This window comes from Carassius gibelio, chromosome B5 (assembly GCF_023724105.1).
Source record: "Carassius gibelio isolate Cgi1373 ecotype wild population from Czech Republic chromosome B5, carGib1.2-hapl.c, whole genome shotgun sequence".
NCBI lineage: Eukaryota > Metazoa > Chordata > Actinopteri > Cypriniformes > Cyprinidae > Carassius > Carassius gibelio.
In genome coordinates this window covers 35,120,737-35,145,548 of record NC_068400.1, presented here as the reverse complement: position 1 = coordinate 35,145,548, position 24,812 = coordinate 35,120,737, and the positions used below count along the sequence as shown (strand labels likewise).

General features: G+C 37.6%; 2 protein-coding genes across 2 annotated transcripts; both read left to right on the top strand.

Annotated features, from left to right (window-relative positions):
- Window positions 1–2: 2 nt before the first annotated feature.
- si:ch211-117m20.4 (CUB and sushi domain-containing protein 3) lies at window positions 3–4,184 on the top strand. Its single transcript, XM_052557099.1, has 5 exons — window positions 3–514; window positions 665–826; window positions 1,207–1,374; window positions 1,755–1,958; window positions 2,056–4,184. The coding sequence occupies exons 1-5, from the start codon at window positions 400–402 to the stop codon at window positions 2,076–2,078; spliced, it is 672 nt and encodes a 223-aa protein (XP_052413059.1). The 5' UTR covers window positions 3–399; the 3' UTR covers window positions 2,079–4,184.
- A 1,156-nt stretch (window positions 4,185–5,340) lies between these two features.
- Window positions 5,341–23,286, top strand: abcg4a (ATP-binding cassette, sub-family G (WHITE), member 4a). The gene is made up of 15 exons (XM_052555515.1): window positions 5,341–5,919; window positions 8,077–8,314; window positions 13,700–13,817; window positions 13,937–14,069; window positions 14,379–14,429; window positions 14,547–14,692; window positions 14,813–14,936; window positions 15,066–15,180; window positions 18,206–18,351; window positions 18,439–18,537; window positions 18,608–18,776; window positions 18,981–19,081; window positions 19,299–19,457; window positions 19,986–20,104; window positions 20,179–23,286. Exons 2-15 carry the CDS (start codon window positions 8,086–8,088, stop codon window positions 20,402–20,404), a joined length of 1,935 nt encoding a protein of 644 aa, XP_052411475.1. The 5' UTR covers window positions 5,341–5,919; window positions 8,077–8,085; the 3' UTR covers window positions 20,405–23,286.
- Window positions 23,287–24,812: the final 1,526 nt, after the last annotated feature.

The following is a 24,812-nucleotide window of genomic DNA, read 5'->3' as shown; positions in this document are numbered from 1 at the left end:
ACCCGAAAATTAAGCTAAACTGCAAATCGGACTTCCCATGGCTCTCTGCCTTTTTCTGTAATCTCTTTCTCTCTGCTCCGGTGATATTAGCTGGTATGTTAGCCGAAATTAAGAGATTAGTTTGAGTTAAGAGCTTAGAGTAAGCTTAGATGCAACACTTCTCCTTTCTTCACACCTGTCTCGCTCCGTCTCTCTGCAGGATACCAGGTTCTTGAAAAAAGCCTTTAAAGAATACAGTTCCTAACGAAATAGTTTTTCTACATTATTCACATAATTGTGAGTTCTTCAACAGAACAAGGAATTGCTGTTTAGAAAATGAGTGTAAGGCGTACAAAAGAAGAGAACTGAAGGAATATAAACTAATTCTGTATTGGAGAAGAATTCCTGCTATTAAACAACATGAAACTAGTTCTGCTGCTGCTGCTGCTTCTGGGGTCCTTGCAAGGGGTGTTCACTCAAGTGGTTACGCCTGCATTTACTAAAAGAACAGCTGTGGAGGAAGGTCTAGGAAGTGGTAAGAGAAGAACTTGATTCTTTTATGATTGAACAAAATGTCTAAACAAAGCAGCAAGATTGCTTTTACAAATTGTTAGACATATTGTACATTGAAAATTGGTAAAAGATGCATGGATTCGAGCTCTGAAGAATGCCCTGTGTTGTTTAGGTCTGTTAGAGGTGGAACAGGAGGATGAACTAGCAGACACTTACTGGTCTGGGACAGCCCCCATTTGTTTCGGAGGTTGTAAAGGCAGACAGAGGGAGCTGAAAAGAGACAACTGTGGAGATTCAGACTGCTGCTGGGTGGGATTTAAATCCCTGTGTAGAGGTACACCTGATCGTCATCTTAAAGGGACAGTTCACACACATTCTGTCATCATTTACCCACCCTTGTAAACTTTATTACTTTCTTTTGTTGAACATGTCTCAAATGTATCAGTGTTTTTTTTTTTTTTCTCAATGGAATCCATTGGTAATCAAAGGATTTAGTTGCCAGCATTCTTTTGTGTTCAGCAGAAGAAAGTTAGCTTTGAAACATGGGGTGAACTATCCCTTTAATGTAATGTGCTCTATTTTTATTGCCATCAATACAGACTTTTAAGAACAAAACCACAGATTATGCTGTTGATTTGTGTGTGTGAACTAAGACTTTCTATATGTTTCCTGAGTTTTATTTCCTGTTTAATCTTGTTGTTTTCTTTGCCCTAGTGAATTGTGGAAAGCCTGATGTGGACTTTAATGGGATGGTGTATGGGAGTGATTGGTGGGTGGGTTCTGTAGTGCGGTACGACTGCAGACCAGGGTTCGTGTTGGTGGGAGATCCTGCTCGAGCTTGTCAGTCCAATGGGAAATGGACACCCAAACCATCCTGTCTTAGTAAGACTTGGCCTGCCTGGACGTTGCACACAATTTACAGAAATATCCAGAAAGTGCACACTGTCATTCTGTCAAAAAAAAAAAAAATCAAAAGTTGTTATAGGAAAACTCTCTTCATATTAAAATATGAATATTTTACGGAGTGCTTGAACATAACATGAAATATCTACTGATACATAATATATTTTCATAAAAAGTGTATATAGTAGATTTATCAAGTTCATTTGATATTTTATAACATTTTATTAAAATGTATTACTTAAGGTCAAAGTCTGAGTTGTGGAGTTTAAAAATGTAACATTTTACACTGAAATGAATATCATTGGCTAAATTAAATACAAGTTAAGTACAATTCTCTCTCCTCCTGTATGTGACATTAGGAGTGTGTTATCGTGGCCGGGTTGAGATCAATGAGAAGGACATCGACGGGACATGTTCGTCTACCTGTCCTGATGCTAAAAGCTATGCAGTCCCTCTGAACCACAAATGCAGTCGTATTGAGAACTGCAGAACTAAAGAATCAGGCTGGAAGCGCTGGTTTACACGCTGCAATTTCTGCGACTGTGACTGCTTCACTCCCTGTGGTAAGTCATTTAAACTGGAACTACTTACAACATAGTGGCAAATACTGTAACGGCAGTAACAATATTTCAAAATCAATGTTTTTGTTTCTTCCCGCAGCTTTACAGGGTAGAAGACAGTGAATCTGTATTCATTATCCTCTGGAAACAACTGAATTAATTTTTATTTGAATGTAAAGAGAGAGGCTTGATGTAACCATAACAGAACTTGTCAAACTAAAAGCATTTTATGCATCTCTAGATTCTAAATATCTTCACAGTTAGAGACCTTTATTTTAATCACTGACTACATAACCCCAGATGTTCGGAAATGTTGCTGTTATCCCTTATCTGTCTTAAGTAGCATGTTTAAGGAATATTTGATTTTATCAAGGAAGTTAGTCGCTGTGGAAAGATCAGAGAAACATTTCTGTTCCAGTATTAAACTATTGTAGATCTAATGAAATTATTAGTTTAATTAAAGGTGCTGTAGGGAACTTTTGTAAAAAAATATTTTTTACATATTTATTCAACCTGTCATTATGTCCTGACAGTAGAATATGAGACAGATAATCTTTGAAAAAATCAAGCTCCTCTGGCTCCTCCCATTGGTCCTATTGCCATTTGCAGAAAGTCATGCACTCCCGATAAAAAATAACCAATCAGAGCTGTGGTCCGTAACTTTGTTTGTGTTCAAAATGTAGAAAAATGAACATAATAAGCGAGTACACCATGAATCCATTTTCCAAACCGTGTTTTTAGCTTGTCCTGAATCACTAGGGTGCACCTATAATAAGTGTTTATATTCAGACCATTTTAGATTGCTTCGGGGGTACCGTGGCGGAGTAACCCAGTATCTTTGTGATTCTTCATAGACATAAACAGAGAGAAGTAGTTCCGGCTACAATGTTCTTCCGCAAGCAGTTCTGTTTATTAACCGCTAGAGCGTCAAAAGTTCCCTACCGCAGATTTAAGAAATTATTATCTTGTGATTGATACAAGATGTGGCATTAATATAGTTGATCCGAATCAGAGTGATCTTGTTAATGATAGTCACTCTTATGGGTACCTGTTCCAGCTTGCCTATTCGGGAGAGAGAGAGAGAGAGAAAAACAACAACATTGTTTAGTTTAAATGCATGCTGTAATCATTCAGAGTATTATTAACTTTTATAACACATAATGAGGTAATCTGTGATGAATTAACTGCTTTTGGCCCTTATTCAGTTTCTGTGGATAATAGTGTCTCCAGAAAAGCCAGCATCGGTATATCAGATTTCATTCTTTATATGTCATTAGGATCCTAGAGATGCAAGGACTTAAATTCAATCCTCACCTGAGTCTGCAGGCAGTCCCTGCCCTGGGAAAGACAGCAAAGCTGCCTGCAAACACATAGCAAGGTTTTTATTTTAATTTTTTTATTATATTATTAAAAAAACTATAGAACAGAAAAAGAAAAGAGCAAGCTAACATTAGAGACCTTTGCTTTAGTTAATTGTATAATAAATAAAAAGAAAACCGATAGAATACAAAAAAGATGAGAGGAGCTAGTGTTAGTTTTTTTTTTTTTAAGAAAACAAGAAGTTAGTAAATTTATAGAGTGCAAGTCTAAATGGGGCAAGTTTTTTTTTTTTTTTTAGAAAGAATATAATTAGAATAGAGATTGCTAGAGTTAGAGGGTCAAATAAAGATGGAAGATATGTGTTTTTAGCTGAATCTTGAAGATTGAGTTGGAGCACAAGAAGTTCCTGCAAGAGGAGTCAAAGAAATAATGAACTCAAATCAACAGTTCAATAACTAGCTAGCTAACTGTGAGCCAGGTAAAAGCGGAGATTAAACAGGCAGGGGTCAAAGCCAGAAAGCAGTCCAAAGAAAACATCAGTCCAGATGGTAATTCAGGCACAAGGTCAGGGGCAAGGGAGGGACAGAGCCAAAAACAAAAAAAACAGTCCCATTACCAACAACCTCTAAATCTTCTCTCTTCTTTCTATCTGTCTATCTGTCTCTATCTAGACAGCTATAGACATCCATCTATCTCTATCTCTGTCTATCTGTCTGTCTGTCTTAATTTTATATCAACAAATTTTATTCCATTTAACAGGACAATAAAAGTGCTGTAAAATATTGTAAGAATATATATATTTTTTGAAGTTTAGAATTTGTGGGTTATCTCTATGTCTTCCACATTAGCTGTATTTTTCCTTTAATAAAAATAAATAAATAAATAAAAAAGCAATTTCAACTGCTGCAAGGGAATTATTACGGTACATTTCCCTCTCCATTCCCAACACCAGATTAGTCTAACGTAGAAAAAGTGAATAGGATATTGAGGATATCACAACATGTGTACTCGCCATAGATGATGTAGGGCGTCGTTTGAACGCGAGTTACCCCGTTGCTTTCACCGAAAATATCCCGAGCACTGCAGCATCAGCATCAGAAGCAGCAGCAGCCGATGCGCAGGTGCCGCCTTTAAAGAGACCGCGCACTCGAGTTTCCCGTCCTGCTGGGTAGGCTGTAATTTCCCTTTGTTTAAGTTTTTTGTCTCCGTTATCTCCATCCCCACCCGTTTCTTTGCTTCCCTACAAAGCAATCTCAAAGAAAAGGGGTTCTAAATTTAGTTTTAACATACGCTTTGATCCTCCTGCCCCACAAAAAAAAAAAAAAAAAAAAAAAAAAAAAAAAAAAAAAAACATCCCTGTTGCTGGAGATCACAAAAACAGAGTATTATCATAAAAGTTTTGCTATTTAACCTGCACGAAAAATTCTGATATCTATATATGGACATACAGAAGGCTACGGAGATCTCCGAGCAGGCAATAAAAGACACTGTTGCACCTGGTTGAATTTTCTCTTGGATCATGGGAGACCTGAGATCTCCACCTGTCCCGCGACTATAAGATGGCATCAGGCCAGCCCTGCCATCACTTCCTGCATGGGGCTTTGGAATATAAACAACTCACAACAGCCTAGTATGCCTTGCGCGTCCACCACCATCACAAATAAACCAAACACAGTAATTGATTAATCAGAAGATAAATCTTATTTTTGGCGGGAAATGGGCATTCCCAAAACTTCTTGAGCGAACCACAACATTTAGACTACGTTTTATTTGGGAAATGCTTATTCTCTTTTTCTTTTGTTTTTGTTGTCAGTTGTGTATAGATACTTTTAAGTGTTTTATGGTGTTTATTGTTTATGTCATTATTTTAGTCTCTTGTGTGTTTATGTGACCAACATTGATTTGCAATTCTTATTTGTTGGCTATATTAGGCTAGTTATAGCAACCACAGCTGCAAGAATTAACAACAAATTTATCCCCCAAACAATTTACATCGCAGAATCTTGCTGTTATTTTTTTATTTTATTTTTTTTACATAACCCTTTGCAAGCACACAAGCAAGGCATCACGTTCAATATATCACAACCACTTTAATCGTCCTCCTGTGTAAAACGGGCTTTTTGTCTCTGACAAGAGCTTACGCCCAGTGCTACAGATCGCCGGGCGTGCCAGGGCTCCTCTGTTTCACACTGCGGTGCAGCATCCGGAGGACCGGCAGGATGAGCACAGCTCCTCTCAACACGGCTCCATACGCCTACTGGATGACTGTTAACGCACAGTGATCGACTCACGGTTTGCCCTTCCGTCAGCTGTCCGAAATGAAACTTCTGGTTTAACACGGATGCTGCATCTTTTTAATTATGCACCACTGTTATGTTTGTATTGGATAGGAATCGTCATAGTATCTTTCAAAGGGACGCTATGAATGTGAGGTGTAGCGGCTTTCTGAAGGAGAAGAGCATCCTCTCCGTCACCGGTGAGCGGGATCGGGCGTGTAACGGAGCATCCTTTTTCTCAGTTGGACTCCTGTTGCAAAACCCTGTGTGTGTACATATCATGCTCTTGAGCTCAAAGTAATGAATTGGATATTTTTATAAGGAAACACGCAGCCAGAGAGACTCGACGCGTCAAAAGAAAAAATAAAGTAGGTGTCATGTCATCCTGAGTCTGGGTGCAGATATATTAGAATCCAGTATAAGCACACTAGCTTGTGGTTTGCATGCTTGTGATGTCATTGACAGGGCATGTATTTTAAACATAAAATAACGAAGTAGAGCGCACCTGTGATTAATGTGAAAGGTTACATTTTCATCTTCAGTCTCTATACATTTCTGTATTTATGAAAATATTGTTGCCTCATAAGTGCTCATTGTGTATTCTGTTTAATATCTGTGCTGGGAAGTGGAGTAAGTGAAGGGATACTATGACCTTTCTCTGACAGATCATAGAGCAGCCAGACTTGGTTTTAAAGGGTTTTGATTACTGGTTCTAAACCATCAATGCTGCACTTTTTCGTATATTTTTCTCATTTAACACAACTGCTTGATATCATCAGCTCATTATTAGCAGAGGCTCTGATGCCTACATTGGGTGTGTCAGATGAGGGAGACATTACAAATGTGTCATATTGAGGTATGTTAGAACTAGAATGGAAATCCACTGCTCAGAAAACATAGCCTTTCTTTGACTGTTCAGACAATACAAGTGTTTCCTTAACTGTGGTCAAGAGAGCAGTATAATTTATCTTAATCAGTAACATGCCGCACTCTTGTAGTTCTATATCACTTTATAGAAATGTATATATCCCAACCTGGTCATACTGTTGTCTGGTTTAAGAGGTGCTTTGGGCACTTGAGCAGTTTGGCCAAACTAGGAGACCATCTTAAACCAGTTAAAACCAGCAATCTAGCTTAAATATTTGTAAATACAGTTTTCAGGACAGCTGTCTTGAAGATGAATCACTTGAATATAAATGGGACCATCGAGGATTAAGTGCAGGTCGATCAATCAAAATGATCACCCAGAATGATTGATTGAATTAATTTTTCGTCCACTATATTGGTGCACTGTTGTGCCTTGAATCATAATGGACAATAAATGGAATATACCATACTGACATACAAGAGCTTTAACATTATAAATGGCTACCTGGCAACAGTGAAAACATTGGTTCTTTAGAAAGGCAGGGTTCTATCAAGCACGCCTAACCTGATTTTACCAAGTGAGACATGTTCCTGGGACAACATCATTGTTGACCCTGGAACAACATTGTGATTAACCAATCAGATTTGAAGAACCAGTTTTTAGATTTTGTGAAGTTTATGCTTAAAATCAGTGTTTGGTGCTTGTACATCAGTGTCATTCATCTATCATTTCCTCTGATTTTAGGGATTACTCATGGTTAAGGTTAGGTTTAGGTGTAGGGATATGGTTAAGAATATATTTTTGGAGTAAAATGTTGTTCCAGGGTCAACAAAATATGTTGACCTAGGAACACATCGGACTTGGCAAGCACCCGAACTGGTTAAGAAGCTTCTGCAGCCTAAGTGCATTCTCATTGACGTGAAATACAATAACTCATATGACAGCATTGCTGTCAGTACTGTTAGTACCTCTGTTGCTCGGTGCAATGTTTTCCAGTATCTGTCTTTTTAGTATCTGAAAGCTATGCATTCCAGTTGAAATGTTGAGAGCTTCCCCCACAAATGTGAAAAAAGTTTTCCATCAAAGCTTCAAACCCTGGCATCAAATTTCATAGGCTTGAAGAGTAATTACTCCACCACTATCTGAAACTGTCTCCAAGTGCATAACTCTAATGTCTGAGCAGATGCTTTCTCTGTCACTGATTGTATGCTCAAAATAACATCTTTTTAGATGGTCTGGGGGTAATATTGTTAGTGTCCTATATGCCATTCAACTGGCCTAACTTAAAACGCTTCATTAAAACAGAATGTAATGTGGTGAGTACAATGAGTGAATGTTCATAAAGAATGATGACCACCCTGAATGTTTCCATTCAAGAGGTAGAATAATTTAGCTACCGTTCTTTTCCTCCTTTTTTCCTGAGCTCCAGCTCAACCTTCCATGTGTATCACAAACTCAAATAGAAGCAGGAAATTACACACCACTCATCAAATATATATTCTCCCCTGCAAGTATATGTGTGAACAGATTGCATTTGAGGTAGATTTGATTACAGATAGTTTAGTTTTTATTCTTATTATTCTGTACAAATGTGCCGTTATTACACATCATAACCATTTTCTCATTTTCTTTCACTGAATCCTCCCACATTTCCCAGGCTCTTGGTATGGCTGCGAAGTCCTTAGAGCCGGGGTCTGTTTCCATTCCCATGGAGGAGACCAAGCATGCGGGAGGAGCTCCTCCAGATGCAGCCATGCTGACCCACCTGAAGAAGGTGGAGAACCATATCACAGAGGCACAGAGGTTTTCTCACCTGCCTCAGCGTTCAGCAGTGGACTTGGAGTTTACAGAGCTCTCCTACACCATCCGTGAGGGCCCCTGTTGGAGGAGGCGAGGTAATACATGAATCCTAACGATGAAGCTTATGTGATGATTACAGTAAAGTGAAGCTTAAACTTGGAAGAATAACTGAACGTAAGTGATTGTAGAATTGATATCATTTTTATCTTTGCCAAGTCGTAGTTTGTTCAGTTTAATACAATATAAGGTTTCTATTGAGTTGGAAATCAGTACATTGACAAATTATTTCCTTGTACTGGCTTTAAGTGCAAAAGTGATCCAGTGATTTACTGTATTTATCACTTCCAACCCTTTCCAGAGAAACAGATACAATTCTGCGAGAAATCAAACATAAAATACTGTACTGACAACAACTTATTTATGTGGTTGTCTGTTGCTAAACATTTATAATGTCAGATATTAATTATATTCTGTCATTAATTACTCATCCTCAAGTTGTTCCAATCACGTAAAACCTATGTTCATTTTTGGAACACATATTTAAGATATTTTTGATGAAATCTATGAGCTTTCTGACCCTAGAAAGCAATGCAACTGACACATGGAAGGCCCAGAGGGATAGTAGGGACATCATTAAACCAAAATCAGTGATACAATTCATAATGTTATGGAGCTACGATAATACTTTTTCAATTTTGGATGAACTATGCCTTTAAGGAGTTTATTGTAATATCGTTAAACTGTTCATCTAGTTGCTAATTTGTGGATTGTACTGGACAAGAGGAAGTGTTTATATAATTTGCTGGTAAGGTTTTGAAATAATTTAAACTCAGATTAATATTTTTTACCCTCTTTTTTTTGTTTGCTTGGTGAGTTGGTGCATCAGTGTCATAATGACCCTGCCAAGGGTTCATTTTGCAATATAGCTATATGTAATTCCTTAGCACTCCAAACTCACGAGACACAAACACACATATAATCGGGAGTAATACTATTAGAACCTCACACACTCCATCCTGCGTCCTGGACTGTAGAGTGCTGTCCTCAGCAGACTTGAGATATAGTAAATAATTCACTTCCCCAGACAGCATGCCGCTCAGCTGTCTGCTGCCTAGCCTATCTAAACCTGCCCAGGGTGAAATCAGCCCACACACATATGCTAACACACACTTTATTGATAAGGACACTCTTTTTCCCCTCTGGCTCCAGTGATTCATGGTACATGGGGTTTTTGCACTGCAGCATTGACTGGTATTTGATTGCCGTATGAGACTAGATAGGTTTTTCTATGTATCACACAAGATAAGATAAGAGAGAGAACTGGCTATCAGCAATAGAATATCCATTAATGTCATACAAATGCTTGATTGACACACCTTGGGGAGCTACACTGAGAACTATGCAGAATTTTAACATAGCTAAGGACAAGTTGAGGAGCAATTTATGATTGCAGGAGAAATGTTTTGTGTTTAAATGCTCAATGGTCTGGAAATAGGCTCATGGAAGTTACGGTATTCAATTTATCTTTAAATTATTTTCACAGGACTAATTGTTTCTCTATAGAATTATTATTGCTACCTATTTTACCAGCTCATGGAACTTCAGTGCATACCAGAGAAATCTTGCAACGTCTTTGTCTTCTCCTGACTTTCTCTCTCTCTTTCTGCTCCATGTATTTTATCCAGTAAGCAGCATGGAAAAGCTGGTGCAGTGCTGTGTTAATGCTGGTGAATGATGGCTATTGCATGCACAGCAGTTCCCATAGCTTCATATCCTCCAGCATGCTGAGCTCCACCAACACATACCCACATATACACACACATGGCACAAACCAAGCACACACAAGACAGATGTATTATAAAGTCTTGCAGGTGCACACATGTGCCCTTACTAAATGGAAGAAGGCAAATCATGCAGTGGAGATCTCTCTCCTGAGAATTGTATATGCTCCTTATTTTTAAATGGTGTACCTCATTATGCTTTTCCTGAGTTAGCACTTCATATATCAGTATGCCATTCTTTTATCATTACCTCATACTTCATCATACAGTCCCTTTGCTTTTCCATTTTTTGAAAAACAAGCTCTTTCATGTGCAATGTATGTATTAACTGCAGTTATACATGCATGATTTCAATCTGAGACCAGTATAAACCAGCCTGAACTGGCATTGATATTTATATGAACTGAAATGCATTTACTTGAATGCTAAATCTAATTGATGATCCATATTTACTATTTTGTTTTCCTACATTTCATTGCTGTTCAGTCTAGGCATGTAGGAGATTTCATTGTGAAGGACGTATTGTTCCTCTTTAAGTACTGCTCTAAGCTCTGCATGATAATGTATGTGAGTACAAGCAGAGCAGATAGATTAAGTTATGTTCAGGATGATGGTTTTGTTTTTGATGGATGAATATAAGCTGTGTGTGGCTTTCCTGCCATTTAACCCTCCTCCTTAGATGTCCTAGTGCCTCTTCGTCTCTGTTTTCCCTCTCCCAGCCTCTCATCTGTATTGATCCATCTCTGTTGTTGTTGCTTTTCTGTATTACCTTTGGCCCCTCTTTCTCCACTTTGTCTCTCCCTCTGGACGCCTGTTCACCTGCCATATTTTATCTGCCCTACCTTCCTGCAATTTCTTATCCCTTGTTCTGTTCCTCCTCTCTCACTGCTTTTGAAACCTGTCGAGTCATAAATATTCTGCATTTTGGATGGTTGCCTTGTTCTGAACCTGTGGGGAGTAGCATATATGGCTTGCACAGATGTTATGCAATATAGCTCAGTGGTAGAGGTAGAGTGGTAAAGTTAGAGTTACGGGTAATGCACAGGGCTGCTAACAATCTGCTCTGTGACTATTGTGCTTTTCAACACTGATCTCATGGATCTCCAGAGAGACTGTCCTTGTACTTTAATAGCATTTAATAACCCAAAAACATTCTTGTAGCGCACAATATATTTTATTCAGTTTGAGATCAATGCATCTATTTTAAACATATACCACCTTCAGACTTTTTACTTGTTTGTTCTAATGCAGAATATGTGGTTTTGTACTTTTGCACGAGGGTGTAAATTGTATAGAAGAATTCTATCACTGTTCAGTTGATTCAGTGTCTCCGTTCTTGGCACTCAAAGCCTGCAGTTTATATATCAATGTTACATCTTTTGCAAAATCAGAGCAAATTATTCATACCATATGAGTAATTTGCACTGTAGGTTTTAGGTCAATTTAAGGAGGCCCACACATGATGTGTGGAGAAATAAAAAACAAGATATATTTTTTTCTGCACATCATGTGTGTGGCTCCATAGTTACCTGCTCCATGTAGAATTGTATGTTTTAAAACTTTTGGTTCCACTTTATTTTAAGCTCCAATTCTCGCTATTAACAAACCATTAACTATGACTTTTGCCTCGATAAACTCCTAATTTGCTGCTTATTAATAAATAGTAAGGTAGTTTGTAACACTTTAGAATAAGGTTCCATTAGTTAATGTTAGTTAATGTATTAATTAACATGAACAAACAATGAATAATACATTTATTACTGTATTTATTCATCTTCGTTAATGTTAGTTAAAGAAAATACAGTTATTCATTGTTAGTTCATGGTAATTCACAGTGCATTAACTAATGTTAACAAGCACAACTTTTGATTTAAATAATGCATTAGTAAATGTTGAAATTAACATGAACTAAGACTTATAAATGCTGTAGAAGGATTGTTCTTGCTTAGTTCATGTTAACGAAAGTAGTTAACTAACATTAACTAATAGAACCTTATTCTAAAGTGTTACCAGGTAGTTGTTAAGTATAGGTATTGGGTAGGAATAGGAATGGAGTAACCAAGAAAAATTACTATTTTAAAATATTTAGATTGTGAATAATTATAAAAACTGACTTTTACTATTATTTCCTTTCAGAAACCCTCCTATCACTTTGTAAATCTGTACACAAGACCCTATTGCTAGAAGATTGATGGCTGTCTTCTTCCTTATCAGCACATAACTACAAACACGAGGATGCATCTATTGATTAGAAGTACTTTCCAAGAGCACTTTCAGACTGATGCCAGGTCAGCTCATACTATAGCACAAGCAGGCATATGCTAGAGATCTCATGAAGTGCTGTTTGTTTTTTACTCATGCCATAGATGGAGAAGAGAGTGAATGCATGAGTAGATTGATGCTCAGGTTACACATTGTAGCAAAATCTAAAGAAGGATTATTAGTTACAGGATGCAGGGCATATAATTTGTGGATGGGTTATCGGCATTTAATACTCATGCATGCCACAGATCATTGATATGCAGAGAAGCGTACAGGAAATGATAGGGCGATGTGGGGTGTTGACCCTGTCATTCCCTTTTCAATTTCTTTTTTTCAAAACTGTCACTCATCTTGCATAATTTCTTCCATGATGCAAACATAGAAAAAAGGATGGAGAAATGCAAGGAGGGAGATAGAGAGCAATTGGAGCACTTCACTAATGACTCAAGGATGTGACTGAAATATAAAGAGATGCAGATAAATTGGAAGACAAAACATATAATATAGACTAGGGATATTCATGGACATTTTTTAGTCCTGTGAGGGTCTGGACATTTACTGTAATGGCTCCTGTTTAATCTCAAACAATTTATTTATTTATTTTTTAATGTGCTGGATTTTTTTTAATAAAAATAAAAATATTAATTGAACATAAATACAGTATTAAGTTGAATTCAAGTAAAGCTGAAAAGGTTAAAGCTACATAAAACTTCAGCAGTAACATTTAAATATCATGTCAAATTTGGGGTCAGTAAGATTTTTTTAAAGGAGTCTCTTATGGTCACAAAAGCTGCCTTTCTTAAATAATATGAAATATGTTTACAGTTTAAAAATAACTGTTTTCTATTTTAATGTATTTCAAAGTAAATAATATTTCAGATATATTTATTAATGAATGTATTTATTTATATTTACTTATTCTTTTGTTACTTACATCAAGTAACAATTTTAGTGTATTATATTGTTCTACAAAAGATAAATGACATTCACTGATGTTTTTTACTCTGCGGTGTTTGATCTGGTTATTGGTGTAAGTTATTGCATGATTCATTATTATATCATAACACATAATGGTTTTGACATGAAACAAATCAATGCCATTTTCCCCCCAATGAAAATAGTTATAATTAGCAGCACATTTGGATGATGGTTTAACTTGTAATTATTTTATTGTGTTGTTTAAATAATTTTATGGGACATAACTTGAGGGTTACTATTTTTCTAGACTGCATAATCAAAGTTCTTTGAGTGCAAAGTACTTCACTGGAGTTCCATCAAATAGCTCACGTTATGTTATAATTATATGTTTATCATTATACTGCAGTGTTTTATCAAGCCTATACGAATATGATGCCAGCTAACTCTGTGATGCATCTAATTTGGCAGCTGGTAGCTCTAACTCTAATGAACATGATGTACCCAAAATGCTGTGTGCAGGATTTAAGGCCCTCCTGAAATGTCTTTCTGGAAAATTCTGCAGTCGGGAGCTCATCGGAATCATGGGACCCTCGGGGGCTGGCAAGTCCACTCTCATGAACATTCTTGCCGGCTACAGGTAAGCGTGCATGTATGCATAAATAAGGAAATGTTCCAGAATTTGGTTCCTGTTTATCACTTTTCTAGCCTTTTTTTTATAATCATCAATTTATCTGTCCCACCTCCTTCTTTCTGCAGAGAGACAGGCATGAAAGGTCAGATCCTGGTAAATGGACGACCCCGTGACCTCCGCACCTTCAGAAAAATGTCGTGTTACATCATGCAAGATGACATGCTACTGCCACATCTAACTACACGAGAGGCAATGATGGTATGTGTCTGCGTGTGTTAACACAAGAAGTTTTTCTTCTGATCATATGTTAATGATCAGTTGGCAGCGCTCTTGAATACTTGATTCTGATTGGTCAGTCGCTGCCATCTGTGGACAAACATTTGTTAAATAATCACTAAGCACTCTTTCTCTCAAATAATTCTGTAACTTCAGCTCAAATCAATATTTTATGGGCACACATTTGGTCATTATCACAACCTAATCTCCTCCAGGATGATATTTTTTATGAAAATGACTAGTTGATTGTACATTGCCCCTTATTTACTGTAACCTTTCATTTTTGTTTAGGTTTCAGCTAACCTTAAACTTAACGAAACCATGGAAGTGAAAAAAGAACTGGTACGTTTTTTTGAGGCATTACTTTACTGCATGTGCAGAAAATTGTAAAAACTGTTGTTATATGGGGAAAATTTATTTATGCATTTTTCAGACAAATAATGATATAATGTGTGACAGGTGAATGAGATCCTCACAGCATTAGGACTGCAGGAGTGCGCTCACACTCGCACCATTTCTCTGTCTGGTGGCCAGTGTAAACGGTTGGCTATTGCTCAGGAGCTGGTCAATAACCCACCTGTCATGTTTTTTGATGAGCCCACCAGGTAACCATTAATTAACCATAATCCTTTCAAAATGTGATGTTTGCAGTAATATTGCTCCTTTGCAAAACATTTTCGTTTAATATCACAAAACGTGCTTGTGTGCTTGTCTCTGTGTGTTAGTGGCCTAGACAGTGCATCCTGTTTCCAGGTAGTGTCCTTGATGAAATCTCTGGCTCAAGGAGGTAGAACCATCATCTGTACCATCCACCAGCCAAGTGCTAAACTATTTGAAATGTTTGACAAGGTAATTGCTGTATTTTAAAATTATACTGTGTTGTGAAAATGTATTTCTGGGTTGAAGAACATATTAAGTGTGTGAGGATGTTAATGTGTTTATGTTCTTGTTTAATAGTTGGTCTGTTCTTCTTTGTAGCTTTATATCCTGAGTCAAGGTCAGTGTATATATAAAGGAACAGTACCGAACCTTATTCCCTACTTGAAAAACCTTGGACTCCACTGCCCTACGTACCACAATCCTGCAGACTTTAGTAGGTTGACTGTATATATGTGTGTGTTGCGTGTGTGTGTGTGTGTGTGTGTGTGTGTGTGTGTGTGTGCGAGAAGAGAGAAAGTGATAGATAGAAAAAAATATGCAGCTAGAAATAGATTTTTTTTGTTCTCTTTATTTTAGTTTGAAACTTATATAGCACTAATGTAGCAGGTTGTGGATGCTATATTTAATTGTTTCTGACACATTTATTTTGCCTTGGTTTGTCAGAGAGCTTATAAATTGCTGCACACTGCACACACACTGGGGGCATGGTACATATGAATGTGGATGTATGTATAAATATGTGTGTATGTGTGTATATTTGCATATGTATATACACGTGTGTTATTTATATTTGTGTAAATGTATTGATATGTATGTGTAAGCATACAGTTACAGTTGTATGTATATATATATATATGTATGTATGTATGTATGTATGTATGACCACGACTTTTCACATAACAGATATTTACATACATCAGAGATATCATCTCAGCTAACCATCGAAAAATTATCTGATTTGTGACCAGATACCCTTTGGTGCGGGTGCCAAAGCATAAAAAGAGTTGTTCTGACTGCCTGAATAGCTGGAACGCTCAGTATAAATTTTCAGTGCCCTGACAGGGCAGAGAAGGTTAAGCTCTTGTTCCTACACCGAAGAAGGAGGCACAGAGAGCAATAACATGTGCTTAAACAGGATGTGGAGCACTTTAGGGACGTTTCCATAACTTGGCTTTAGGAGCACTTCGGAGTCATTAGGCCAAAAATCAAGACAGGCAGCGATTATAGAGAGCGCCTGCAAGTGAACCACTCGTTTAACAGATGTTAACACCAGTAGCAGAATGTTTTTTAAAGACAGGGTTTTTAAGTCCTCAGACTATAGTAACTCAAAGTGAGAACCCTTGAGGTCTCAGGATCGTGGGCAGATCCCAAGCATGGACCTTAGGGGGGACCGAGGTGGATTGAGCCTCCAGGATCCTTTCAGAAAACGTACAACAAAGCTGTTCTGGCCAATAGACTGTCCTACTATAGGAACATGAAAAGCTTCTTAAGCTGTCACATAGACCTTAAGCATTGAAGGAGAATGGCCCTTGTCCAACAGCTCTTGTAGGAAGGACAATATCACCAAAATGTCACAGGAAGGAGTCTTTGCTGCAGGTTGTGCACCAGTCGGAGAAGACCAACCATTTAGGGGCATAGAGGCGTCTCGTGGATGGGGCTGTAGCCTGTGATATAGTATTCAGGACACTTTTGGGAAGATCTGCTGATTCCCATCAAGAGCCCAGAGGTGCATAGCCCACAGCTCAGTCTGGGGGTGCCAAATCTTCCTGTTCGCCTGAGAGAGAAGGCCCTGCCTCAGGGGAAGGGGCCATGGGGCAGCTATCAGCAGCTGAGACAGCTCCGAGAACCAAAGCTGATTTCTCCAGAGCAGGTCCACTAGAAGGAACCTGTGTCTGTGTTTCCTGATTTGCCTGATTACCTGAGGGATCAGAGCGATCAGAGGAAAGGTATATAGGAGGAGGTTGAGCCAGTCATGGGCCAATGCATCCTCGCTCCTTGAAAAATAAAGGCAGTGAGAGTTCAGAGATTGTCCTGCACTGCTTGGAGGGGTGAGCGACCTTCTCTTTGCATCCAATGGCAGTGGGCAGACAGAGGTGTATGGCCACTGGCTCATCCAGAGGGGGCAGCTTTTCATAGCTCTTTGATTTTCATTTTCTTCAGCACTGTCGACTGAGAAGAGTGCAGCTGAATAGGACGTGAGAAGGCGAGCCAAGAAGGGAGTGTGCCTTGATTTCATAACCTCTTTATGGACTGGCAGAAAGAAAGGTGAGGCTCACTGACGAGAGGCCTGATTGTGCCCTGACAGAAACTATTTGTCCAGATGGCTACAAGTGAGCTCCTCCAATGTAGACCACTCCAATCACAGCTCTTCAACCGCCTTAGTAATGATGAGGAAAAGTTTGTCATACATCCATGTTTTGGCAACGATGGGATCCATAAATGGCAAAGAGGCAGGGTAGATGGTAGAGCCTGACATCCCTTCCATGTATGATGCTGCTAGAGACATGCTGTCATCTAGCAGTTCTTCCTTGATTCCACCAAACAAAAACATGTCACTTGCATCAACTATGGGATGCTGGTCTGGGAGTTCAAAGAGGATGGGAGAGTCATTTCTGCATGTCGAGGGCAAGGCACACAGGTTCTGAAACGGCATGGGCTCACTTGCAGCTGAACACTGAGTCCCTCTGCCCTACTGTTTTTTCCTCACAGGTCCATGGGAGGAAGAACACGAGAGAGCGCAAGGGGCAGAGTCACTCTCTAAATGAAAGAGATCCAAGCACGCAGAGAGATGAGACTCATGTTCATCCAATGTAAATAATCCATATCGATCAGATCGGCTTCTGCTTAGGACTTTCCCAGACAGGAAGCGCACTCTGAGTGGCCTTCATAAGCGTGCAGAAAAGTCCAGCATGAGCTGCAATGACAGCACGCCATTTGCAACAATGCCTCTTGCTCTTACCAAAAAATGTGCTCTTTCAGTTTAGAACAGGCAAGTCAGCTTCTTGTCTGCAGCGAGGCATGTCTATGGCGAGCGGCTTCAAGTCCCATAGTTCAGCAAAGGGAAGATCATTGTAGGAGAATTGATCTGAGATCCTATGGTGAAATGCCTGCTTATATAGCCAGATGCCCCCCACCCCAATTCCGGTGGGCTCCGGCAGGTATTTCAAAATATTATTGTTTTTTACTGTATTTTGATCACATAAATGCGGCCTTGATGGGCATAAGAGATTTCTGTCAGAAATATGCAGATATCATACCAACCCAAACTTTTGAAGAGTACTGTCTTCCAATTTAGTTTTATTCATAATTGTTATTGATTGATTCACTGATTACAATGTAATATTAGTATATTGTATCCTCTCAGGGCTTTCAAAGATTTCTTTATTATTTTTGGCTCCACCTGTTTATTAGTCAGTCATTCAGCATGTGTATGAGTTATGTTGTCTCTCTGCTGGCAGTAATCGAGGTCGCCTCAGGAGAGTATGGTGATCTTAACCCGGTGCTCTTTGAGGCTGTTCAGGGAGGCCTATGTTCAGATGAGGGCAAGAAGAATTCCAGGGACAAGAATGATGCCACCACATCACGTCCCTCCCAGTGTTATAATGTGAGCAATGGACACAAACTCTCACCTACAAAATCCATCTGTCTATCTCTGACCCACCCAACTCCATTGTTATGTGCATTCATACAGGATTCAGGCTACATTGAGAAACACACTTTTGCCACCAGTACTCTCACACAGTTCTGCATCCTCTTCAAGAGAACCTTCATCACTATATGCAGGGACATGGTAAGAATTGTCCTCTATTGTTATTGGCTGGGCCTAATATATGAAATGCTAAAGAAATGTGTGTGTTCAGGTATTAACCCACCTAAGGGTGATGTCACACCTGTGTATTGGTGTGCTGATTGGTCTGCTGTACCTAAACATTGGGAATGATGCCAGTAAAGTGTTCAACAACACTGGCTTCCTGTTCTTCTCCATGCTGTTTCTCATGTTTGCTGCACTCATGCCCACCGTCCTGACATGTAAGCCAATCTGTGTGTTTGGTTGTGTGTACTTGATTCTTTATGAGTGTGGAAAATAGATTTGATATGAGTGTTTAATAAATCTTTTTTGCTTTGTGATGGATTAGAAACGCTCGAATTGGCTTGACTGAGACTTATGGTCTTTACAGAATCGGTGGAGCGGATTGAATTAAGCACTGATGAAATTATGTATTTATCTTGCAGTTCCACTGGAGATGTCTGTGTTTATAAGGGAGCATCTTAATTATTGGTACAGTCTAAAGGCATATTACCTGGCCAAGACCATGGCTGACATTCCATTCCAGGTACTTCTGTTTCTGTGTCTTTTCACGTTATAATGTTAAATCTAAGGGAGGACTGGAAGGACTTAAATAGTTGGCATATATGGGGACAAACATTTCTAAATGTGGTAGGGACATGTCAGGCAATCCTTTACTGTGACTGTCCCACTTTTCAAATCATTCTATGTGCCCCAGGTAGAGTTCAAATGTCAGAACATGAGTTCTCCTCTGTCTCTTCCAGGTAATTTGTCCGATAATGTACTGCAGTATAGTGTACTGGATGACAGAGCAGCCTCCAGAGGCAGGCAGATATGTTCTCTTTATGGCCCTGTCCACCTCCACTGCCCTAGTGGCTCAGTCTCTGGGGCTTCTCATTGGAGCTGCATCCACCTCCCTACAGGTATACTTCAAACACTGGTGGTAACATTCAGTTGTTTGGTGTCAGTAAGATTTTTCACGTCTTTTATTTCTTATGCTCACCAAGGCTGTATTGATTTGATCAATAATACAGTAATAGTAATAGTGATGTTGTGAAATAATATTGCAATTTAAAATAACAGTTATCTATTTTAATATTTAAGTATAATTTATACCTATAATGGCAAAGCTGAAATTGTTATTTAATTACTCCAGTTTAAAGTGTAACAATGTCCTTGAGAATTAATTCTGATATGCTGATTTGTTGCACAATATATATTTCTTTTTATCAGCAATGTAGACCCCCCCCTCCCCCCCAACAATATATATATTCTTGTTGAATTGCATTTTTTGTGAAATATTTTTATAAAAACTGAAATACATTTCTCAGTATCCATGCTGAAAAAAGTGTGAATAATTTTTTTTTTAATAAATCTTACTCGCATACAAAAATAACCTCTAAATTGAAATCCACTGCTTTAACTCACATCAATGTCTTTTGCAATTTTAGGTTGCCACATTCGTAGGTCCGGTCTCTGCCATCCCAGTCCTTCTGTTCTCTGGCTTCTTTGTCAACTTTGACACTATCCCCAAATACCTTCAATGGAGCTCCTATGTGTCATATGTCAGGTAGGTCAAGAGCCATGACAATAACACTCCAAAGCAGGCAATCCTGATTAAAAAATAAATCTTTCCCTCTACAGGTATGGTTTTGAGGGTGTGATCCTCTCCATCTATGGCATGAACCGCTCAGAGCTGGACTGTCCCGGCTTGGTGTGCAAGTTCCAGAAACCGGAGGAGGTGCTGCAGCTCCTGGATGTGGAGGATGCTAAGCTCTACGTGGATTTTATTGTTCTGGGGGTCTTCTTCTTAATTCTGAGACTTGCCACTTACCTAGTTCTGCGTTATAAAGTCAAGTCAGAACGTTAGGGCCAAACTCATCATGAGATATAAATTTAATTTCACATACACCCATAAACTCTCATAAATGCACATAATGATCTTTTTGCAATGGACACAGAAGCCAATGCACATTGATTTCAGGGCCATTGTTTTATCTTCAGTTTTTGTTACTTGATATATAATTTTAATTTTCTAAGTAAATAATAGTATATTAAAATAGATTTTTTTATTTTATTTCATTAAAATTTTTGAATGTATTCCATGCAGTAACAGTGTAAATGCATTTTACCCATTACTGAATTTTGAAGCATGAGTCTATTGACAGGACTGGGTGTATTTGTAATGACAATCCCATGACAGCTCCCAATAGCATGTGGATTGGCCAACAGCCAACATGCGAGTGTCTTTATACCATATTAAAGGATCATCACATTGTCTTTCTGTTAATGTATTTAATTTCGACTGAAGAACGTCATCAAAATGTGTTTTTGGAAGAGAGTGCACTGCATGTTTGGGCCATTTGAGGACATGCAAGCAGAAGAAGCAAGAAGTGTGCATGGAGCATTTGGGATATTACAAACTAAGAGAAATAATCGTCCAACCAGCGTATCTTCAATTCCATTTTTGTCATCCCACAATCCAATGAATTTAAGTAGAATAACACCTTCTGCTGAATATTAAGACTTTCATGATCTCCCAAGGCAATTCTGGGCAAAGCATCAACGTCAACCTGAATCTAACCATTTGAGGAATGTTGCAGCAAGTGCCCTTGATGTGAACTGCCTATAATTTTTTTTTTTCTGAGGGGGAACTGGAATACCTTGCTGGAGAAACATTTAGGCATTTTGTCAGTATTAATATGTCCTGTTACCTTGAATTCTCTTTCAACTGCCTCTGTGGTATCCTGTGAGAGAAACATACAATAGTTTGTGGGCCTTTGCTCTCTCGTTTTCATCAGGAGGGATCAAACCTTTAACTTGTATAGTACAAAAACTAACCTACAGTGACCAAAAATATGTCAATCAGCTAATCACAAAGCACCACTGAACTGACTGCATTTAGCTAAAAGCAGAACATATCAAATGTCAGAAAATCATTTGCAATTCTAATCTTATTAAACATCTTATGCGAACATCCATTCCTGTACAAACAGCACTCGCTGGCCTGTTTCTTTTGACTTTTTTTTGCAACTGTTGCCTGGACATCTAATCCGCATTGTTGAGAATGTCAGGACATGTGCAGTTAGTTGCAAGTGACACAATCCGATATCTGGATAGAGATGCTGGATGAACACTTTATGCCATTCCATGGATAAATATCTTGTTTGGACCTGTATGTACACTTCCTCTTCCCTGCTTCTCCCTTCTAGCATCCAGGCAATTTAATACTGCAATGCAATGCAAACATCTTTTCAAATGACTCCGTGTAACTCTGGAAATCGTTTTGAGTCCTGCTATGTGTTATTTCTCCTTATATAATAAAGACTACTAATAATCTGAATATATACACAATGAAAAGTAAATGTGTTATGTTTTAAGCAAGATTGTAAATACATGTATGCACTTTTTTTTTTACGTTGTTTTATTGGAACTTTTCTGGACATTTGTTTGTAATTAATTTTATTTTTATATCCGTAAATATGACATGCAATTCTGGAAAAGGGAGTATTGTGACTGGAAAATGCAAGACAAATTTTAAAAAATCTAAACACAAGACACTGTGACTGAGGAATTTATGATGTACATGTGTTGTAATCCAAAAAATACTCCCTAAATTATTGACAAATCTGCAGCGGATTTATTTTAAGACATCTTTGTATTGTTTTAGAATTTCACCACTGGGCGAGCTGACTCTGTTTTGAGCCATGTAGGAAAACGGCCTCCAGAAAGTGTTTGCATTTAGTAGAGTTTAGTTCTAACACACAGTACTGTAAGGTATGATTGCTCTTTTTCCAGAACAATATGTCTGCTGAAACATTGCACAGTTTTAAAGTTGATCTTTTGGTCATTCTGCAAAATAAGAATAGCTGCTGTAAAATCATTTTAGCTTTTTTGCCATATGGTATACCCAGGGAAAAACTAGGCCAACTCCTGGTTGTAGATGTTTTTGCAGGAGCACAGGTTCCATTTTCAAAAAAGTTGCTTTAGAGAGCAAGAGATCAATTAAGCTATTAGCTGCTCAACAGTCAACAATCCAGTTTTCAATATTGCTTAACAAGTTATGTGTTCTATTTCCTTTTGAGTATTTGGAGAGGTTAGAATAAGGAAATGTTCACCATCAAGAATCGGTCTTCTAATGGTACATCGATATGTAGCATAGAGAGTTGGGTAATACCTGTTTCTAATAGCAATAGTATTGTTCTGTGCCTAGTGAGTGATATTTCTTATCTAATCCCTGAATATTCAACATATTTCCAGTGACCATCTGTCAAATCTCTATTGTGTAAAATAATTTTGCGTGTCTATCATTAGTATGTGTCGATATGGGTTTCTGTATGCAGAGTCTCAGCTGAGAGATGTTGAGAGACAACTGGATTAGATCATATTTCACACATTTATATTTAATTATATTTCTTTTTCCTTTAAGCAAAATTAACTTTTTTTTTTGTTACCCAGAATGGATGACTTAACAAATAAGAAGCATTTGATGGTTTTCTCCCAGATTTGAAAATAAGAACATAAGCAGGTAGAGTGCAAATTCATTTTGGAGATATTGAAAAACATTTTTTGTTGATTTGGTTTTGTGTTTGAAAATATTTTTCGAGATTTTGGCTTGCACAACAATGAGAGTTAATGCAGTTTGCTTCCCAGTTTTGCTGCATGACTATGTTCACTTCATCAGAAATGCAAGTTATGAGTGCTAAATCCTTTTCAAATTATTATAATAAATGCATTTATATAATACCTACACCTATTGATGATGATTACTGTCTCTATAGTGGTCTGGGCTACAAATATTTCAAAATCTAACTTTTAGATTTTTTTCTTTCTTTTTTTCCCCAAGAGAACACTATTTGAGTAACTTTGATTTTCTAACCCTACATTCAGTTTAATTCAACCTGCTCTTGAAGCGATTGTCCAACCAAAAGATAAAATCCTTAAACATCATTTACTTACCCTTGTAATGTTCACTTTCTTTCTTCTCTGGAACACAAAAGAAGATATTTTTATTAATGTTGGTAACCATACAGTTTTGATATGCACTGATTTCCATTAAACTGGAAGTCAATAAGAACTGTTATCAGCATTCTTAAAAATCGATGTGATCTCATGATAATTTGTATACATAAAATCTGGTTCTATAAAACATACATTTACTTAAGTTTTTACAGGCACTAAAATGTACAAATATTTTCATCATTTAAACATACAAAACTGATGTATTGACAACACTTAAAAATGAATCTTTATAAATATATTGAAACTGCTTAGTTTTGTTATTGGGGTTCAAGCACATAGTATGCACATAGTAGAACTTTTGACTCTTGGAACTGCTTCCTTTACAAAAGTGAGCTCAAGCTAGATCCAAGTGATTATTAGGTTTTGAATATGGATATCTTTCTTACAAAAACGCATCGATTTGCTACAAGAAGTCTTTGTTCAGCACCCGGAGCCATGTGAGACACTTTTTTTTATAGAAGGGTGCTTTTTATTTCACGTCTTTTGGATTGAAGTGCCATGAAACAGCTTGAAAGATCAAAGACAATTTTTAATATAACTCTGACTGGAATCGTCTGAAAGAAGAAAGATATATACACCTAGAATGAATCAGGGAAGAGTAAAATGCAGCCTAATTTTTATTTTTGGGTGAACTAACCCTTTAAAGGATCTAAAAATCTAAATCACTAATTGATAAAATTATAAAAATGCATTGATAATATTCTGAATATCTTAATAAAATATACTTAAATATTTTATGTTTTTTTAGCTAGAAAATACCTAGCGATTTGAACATTTTAAACGTTAAAATATGTCTAATTTGTACGTTTTAGACTTAATAACACTGTACAAAAATTAGTACTGACTAATAACCTATTTAATACCTACATATAAACAATGAGACCAGGCTTTAAAAATACATAAAGGTTTGGAGCAAAATTAGAGTAAGTAAATTATGACAGAATTAGATTTTTGAAATATCCATTACAATGAATTTTATTTAATATTTAGTGTATAAATTAAACTTTTTTTCTATAATGTATGTTGTTATTTAATCCAATTTGTACAGATAAATAATATGGTAGCATAAGTCTTATTTAAATGCTTGGTACTGCTGTCATTGGGATACCATCAGGACCTCTGAATTGTGTTAGGGTGGTCTCAGAATGTCCTTGAGCCTGTGTAAGATTACACTGGTTTCACTGTACTTTTAATTATCATGATTATACTAAAAACTTTAATCTTAGCTGAGCCTTTCGTTGCATGGCACATTTGCA

Bases quoted from the DNA above. Each gene is read 5' to 3' on its own strand.
- si:ch211-117m20.4 (XM_052557099.1), top strand. From the start codon at position 400: ATGAAACTAGTTCTGCTGCTGCTGCTGCTTCTGGGGTCCTTGCAAGGG. The intron at 515-664 runs GTAAGAGAAGAA...TGTGTTGTTTAG, and splicing joins GGAGGAAGGTCTAGGAAGTG to GTCTGTTAGAGGTGGAACAG. The intron at 827-1,206 runs GTACACCTGATC...TCTTTGCCCTAG, and splicing joins ATTTAAATCCCTGTGTAGAG to TGAATTGTGGAAAGCCTGAT.
- abcg4a (XM_052555515.1), top strand. From the start codon at position 8,086: ATGGCTGCGAAGTCCTTAGAGCCGGGGTCTGTTTCCATTCCCATGGAG. The intron at 14,693-14,812 runs GTAACCATTAAT...TCTGTGTGTTAG, and splicing joins TTTTTTGATGAGCCCACCAG to TGGCCTAGACAGTGCATCCT. The intron at 18,538-18,607 runs GTAAGAATTGTC...GTGTGTGTTCAG, and splicing joins TCACTATATGCAGGGACATG to GTATTAACCCACCTAAGGGT.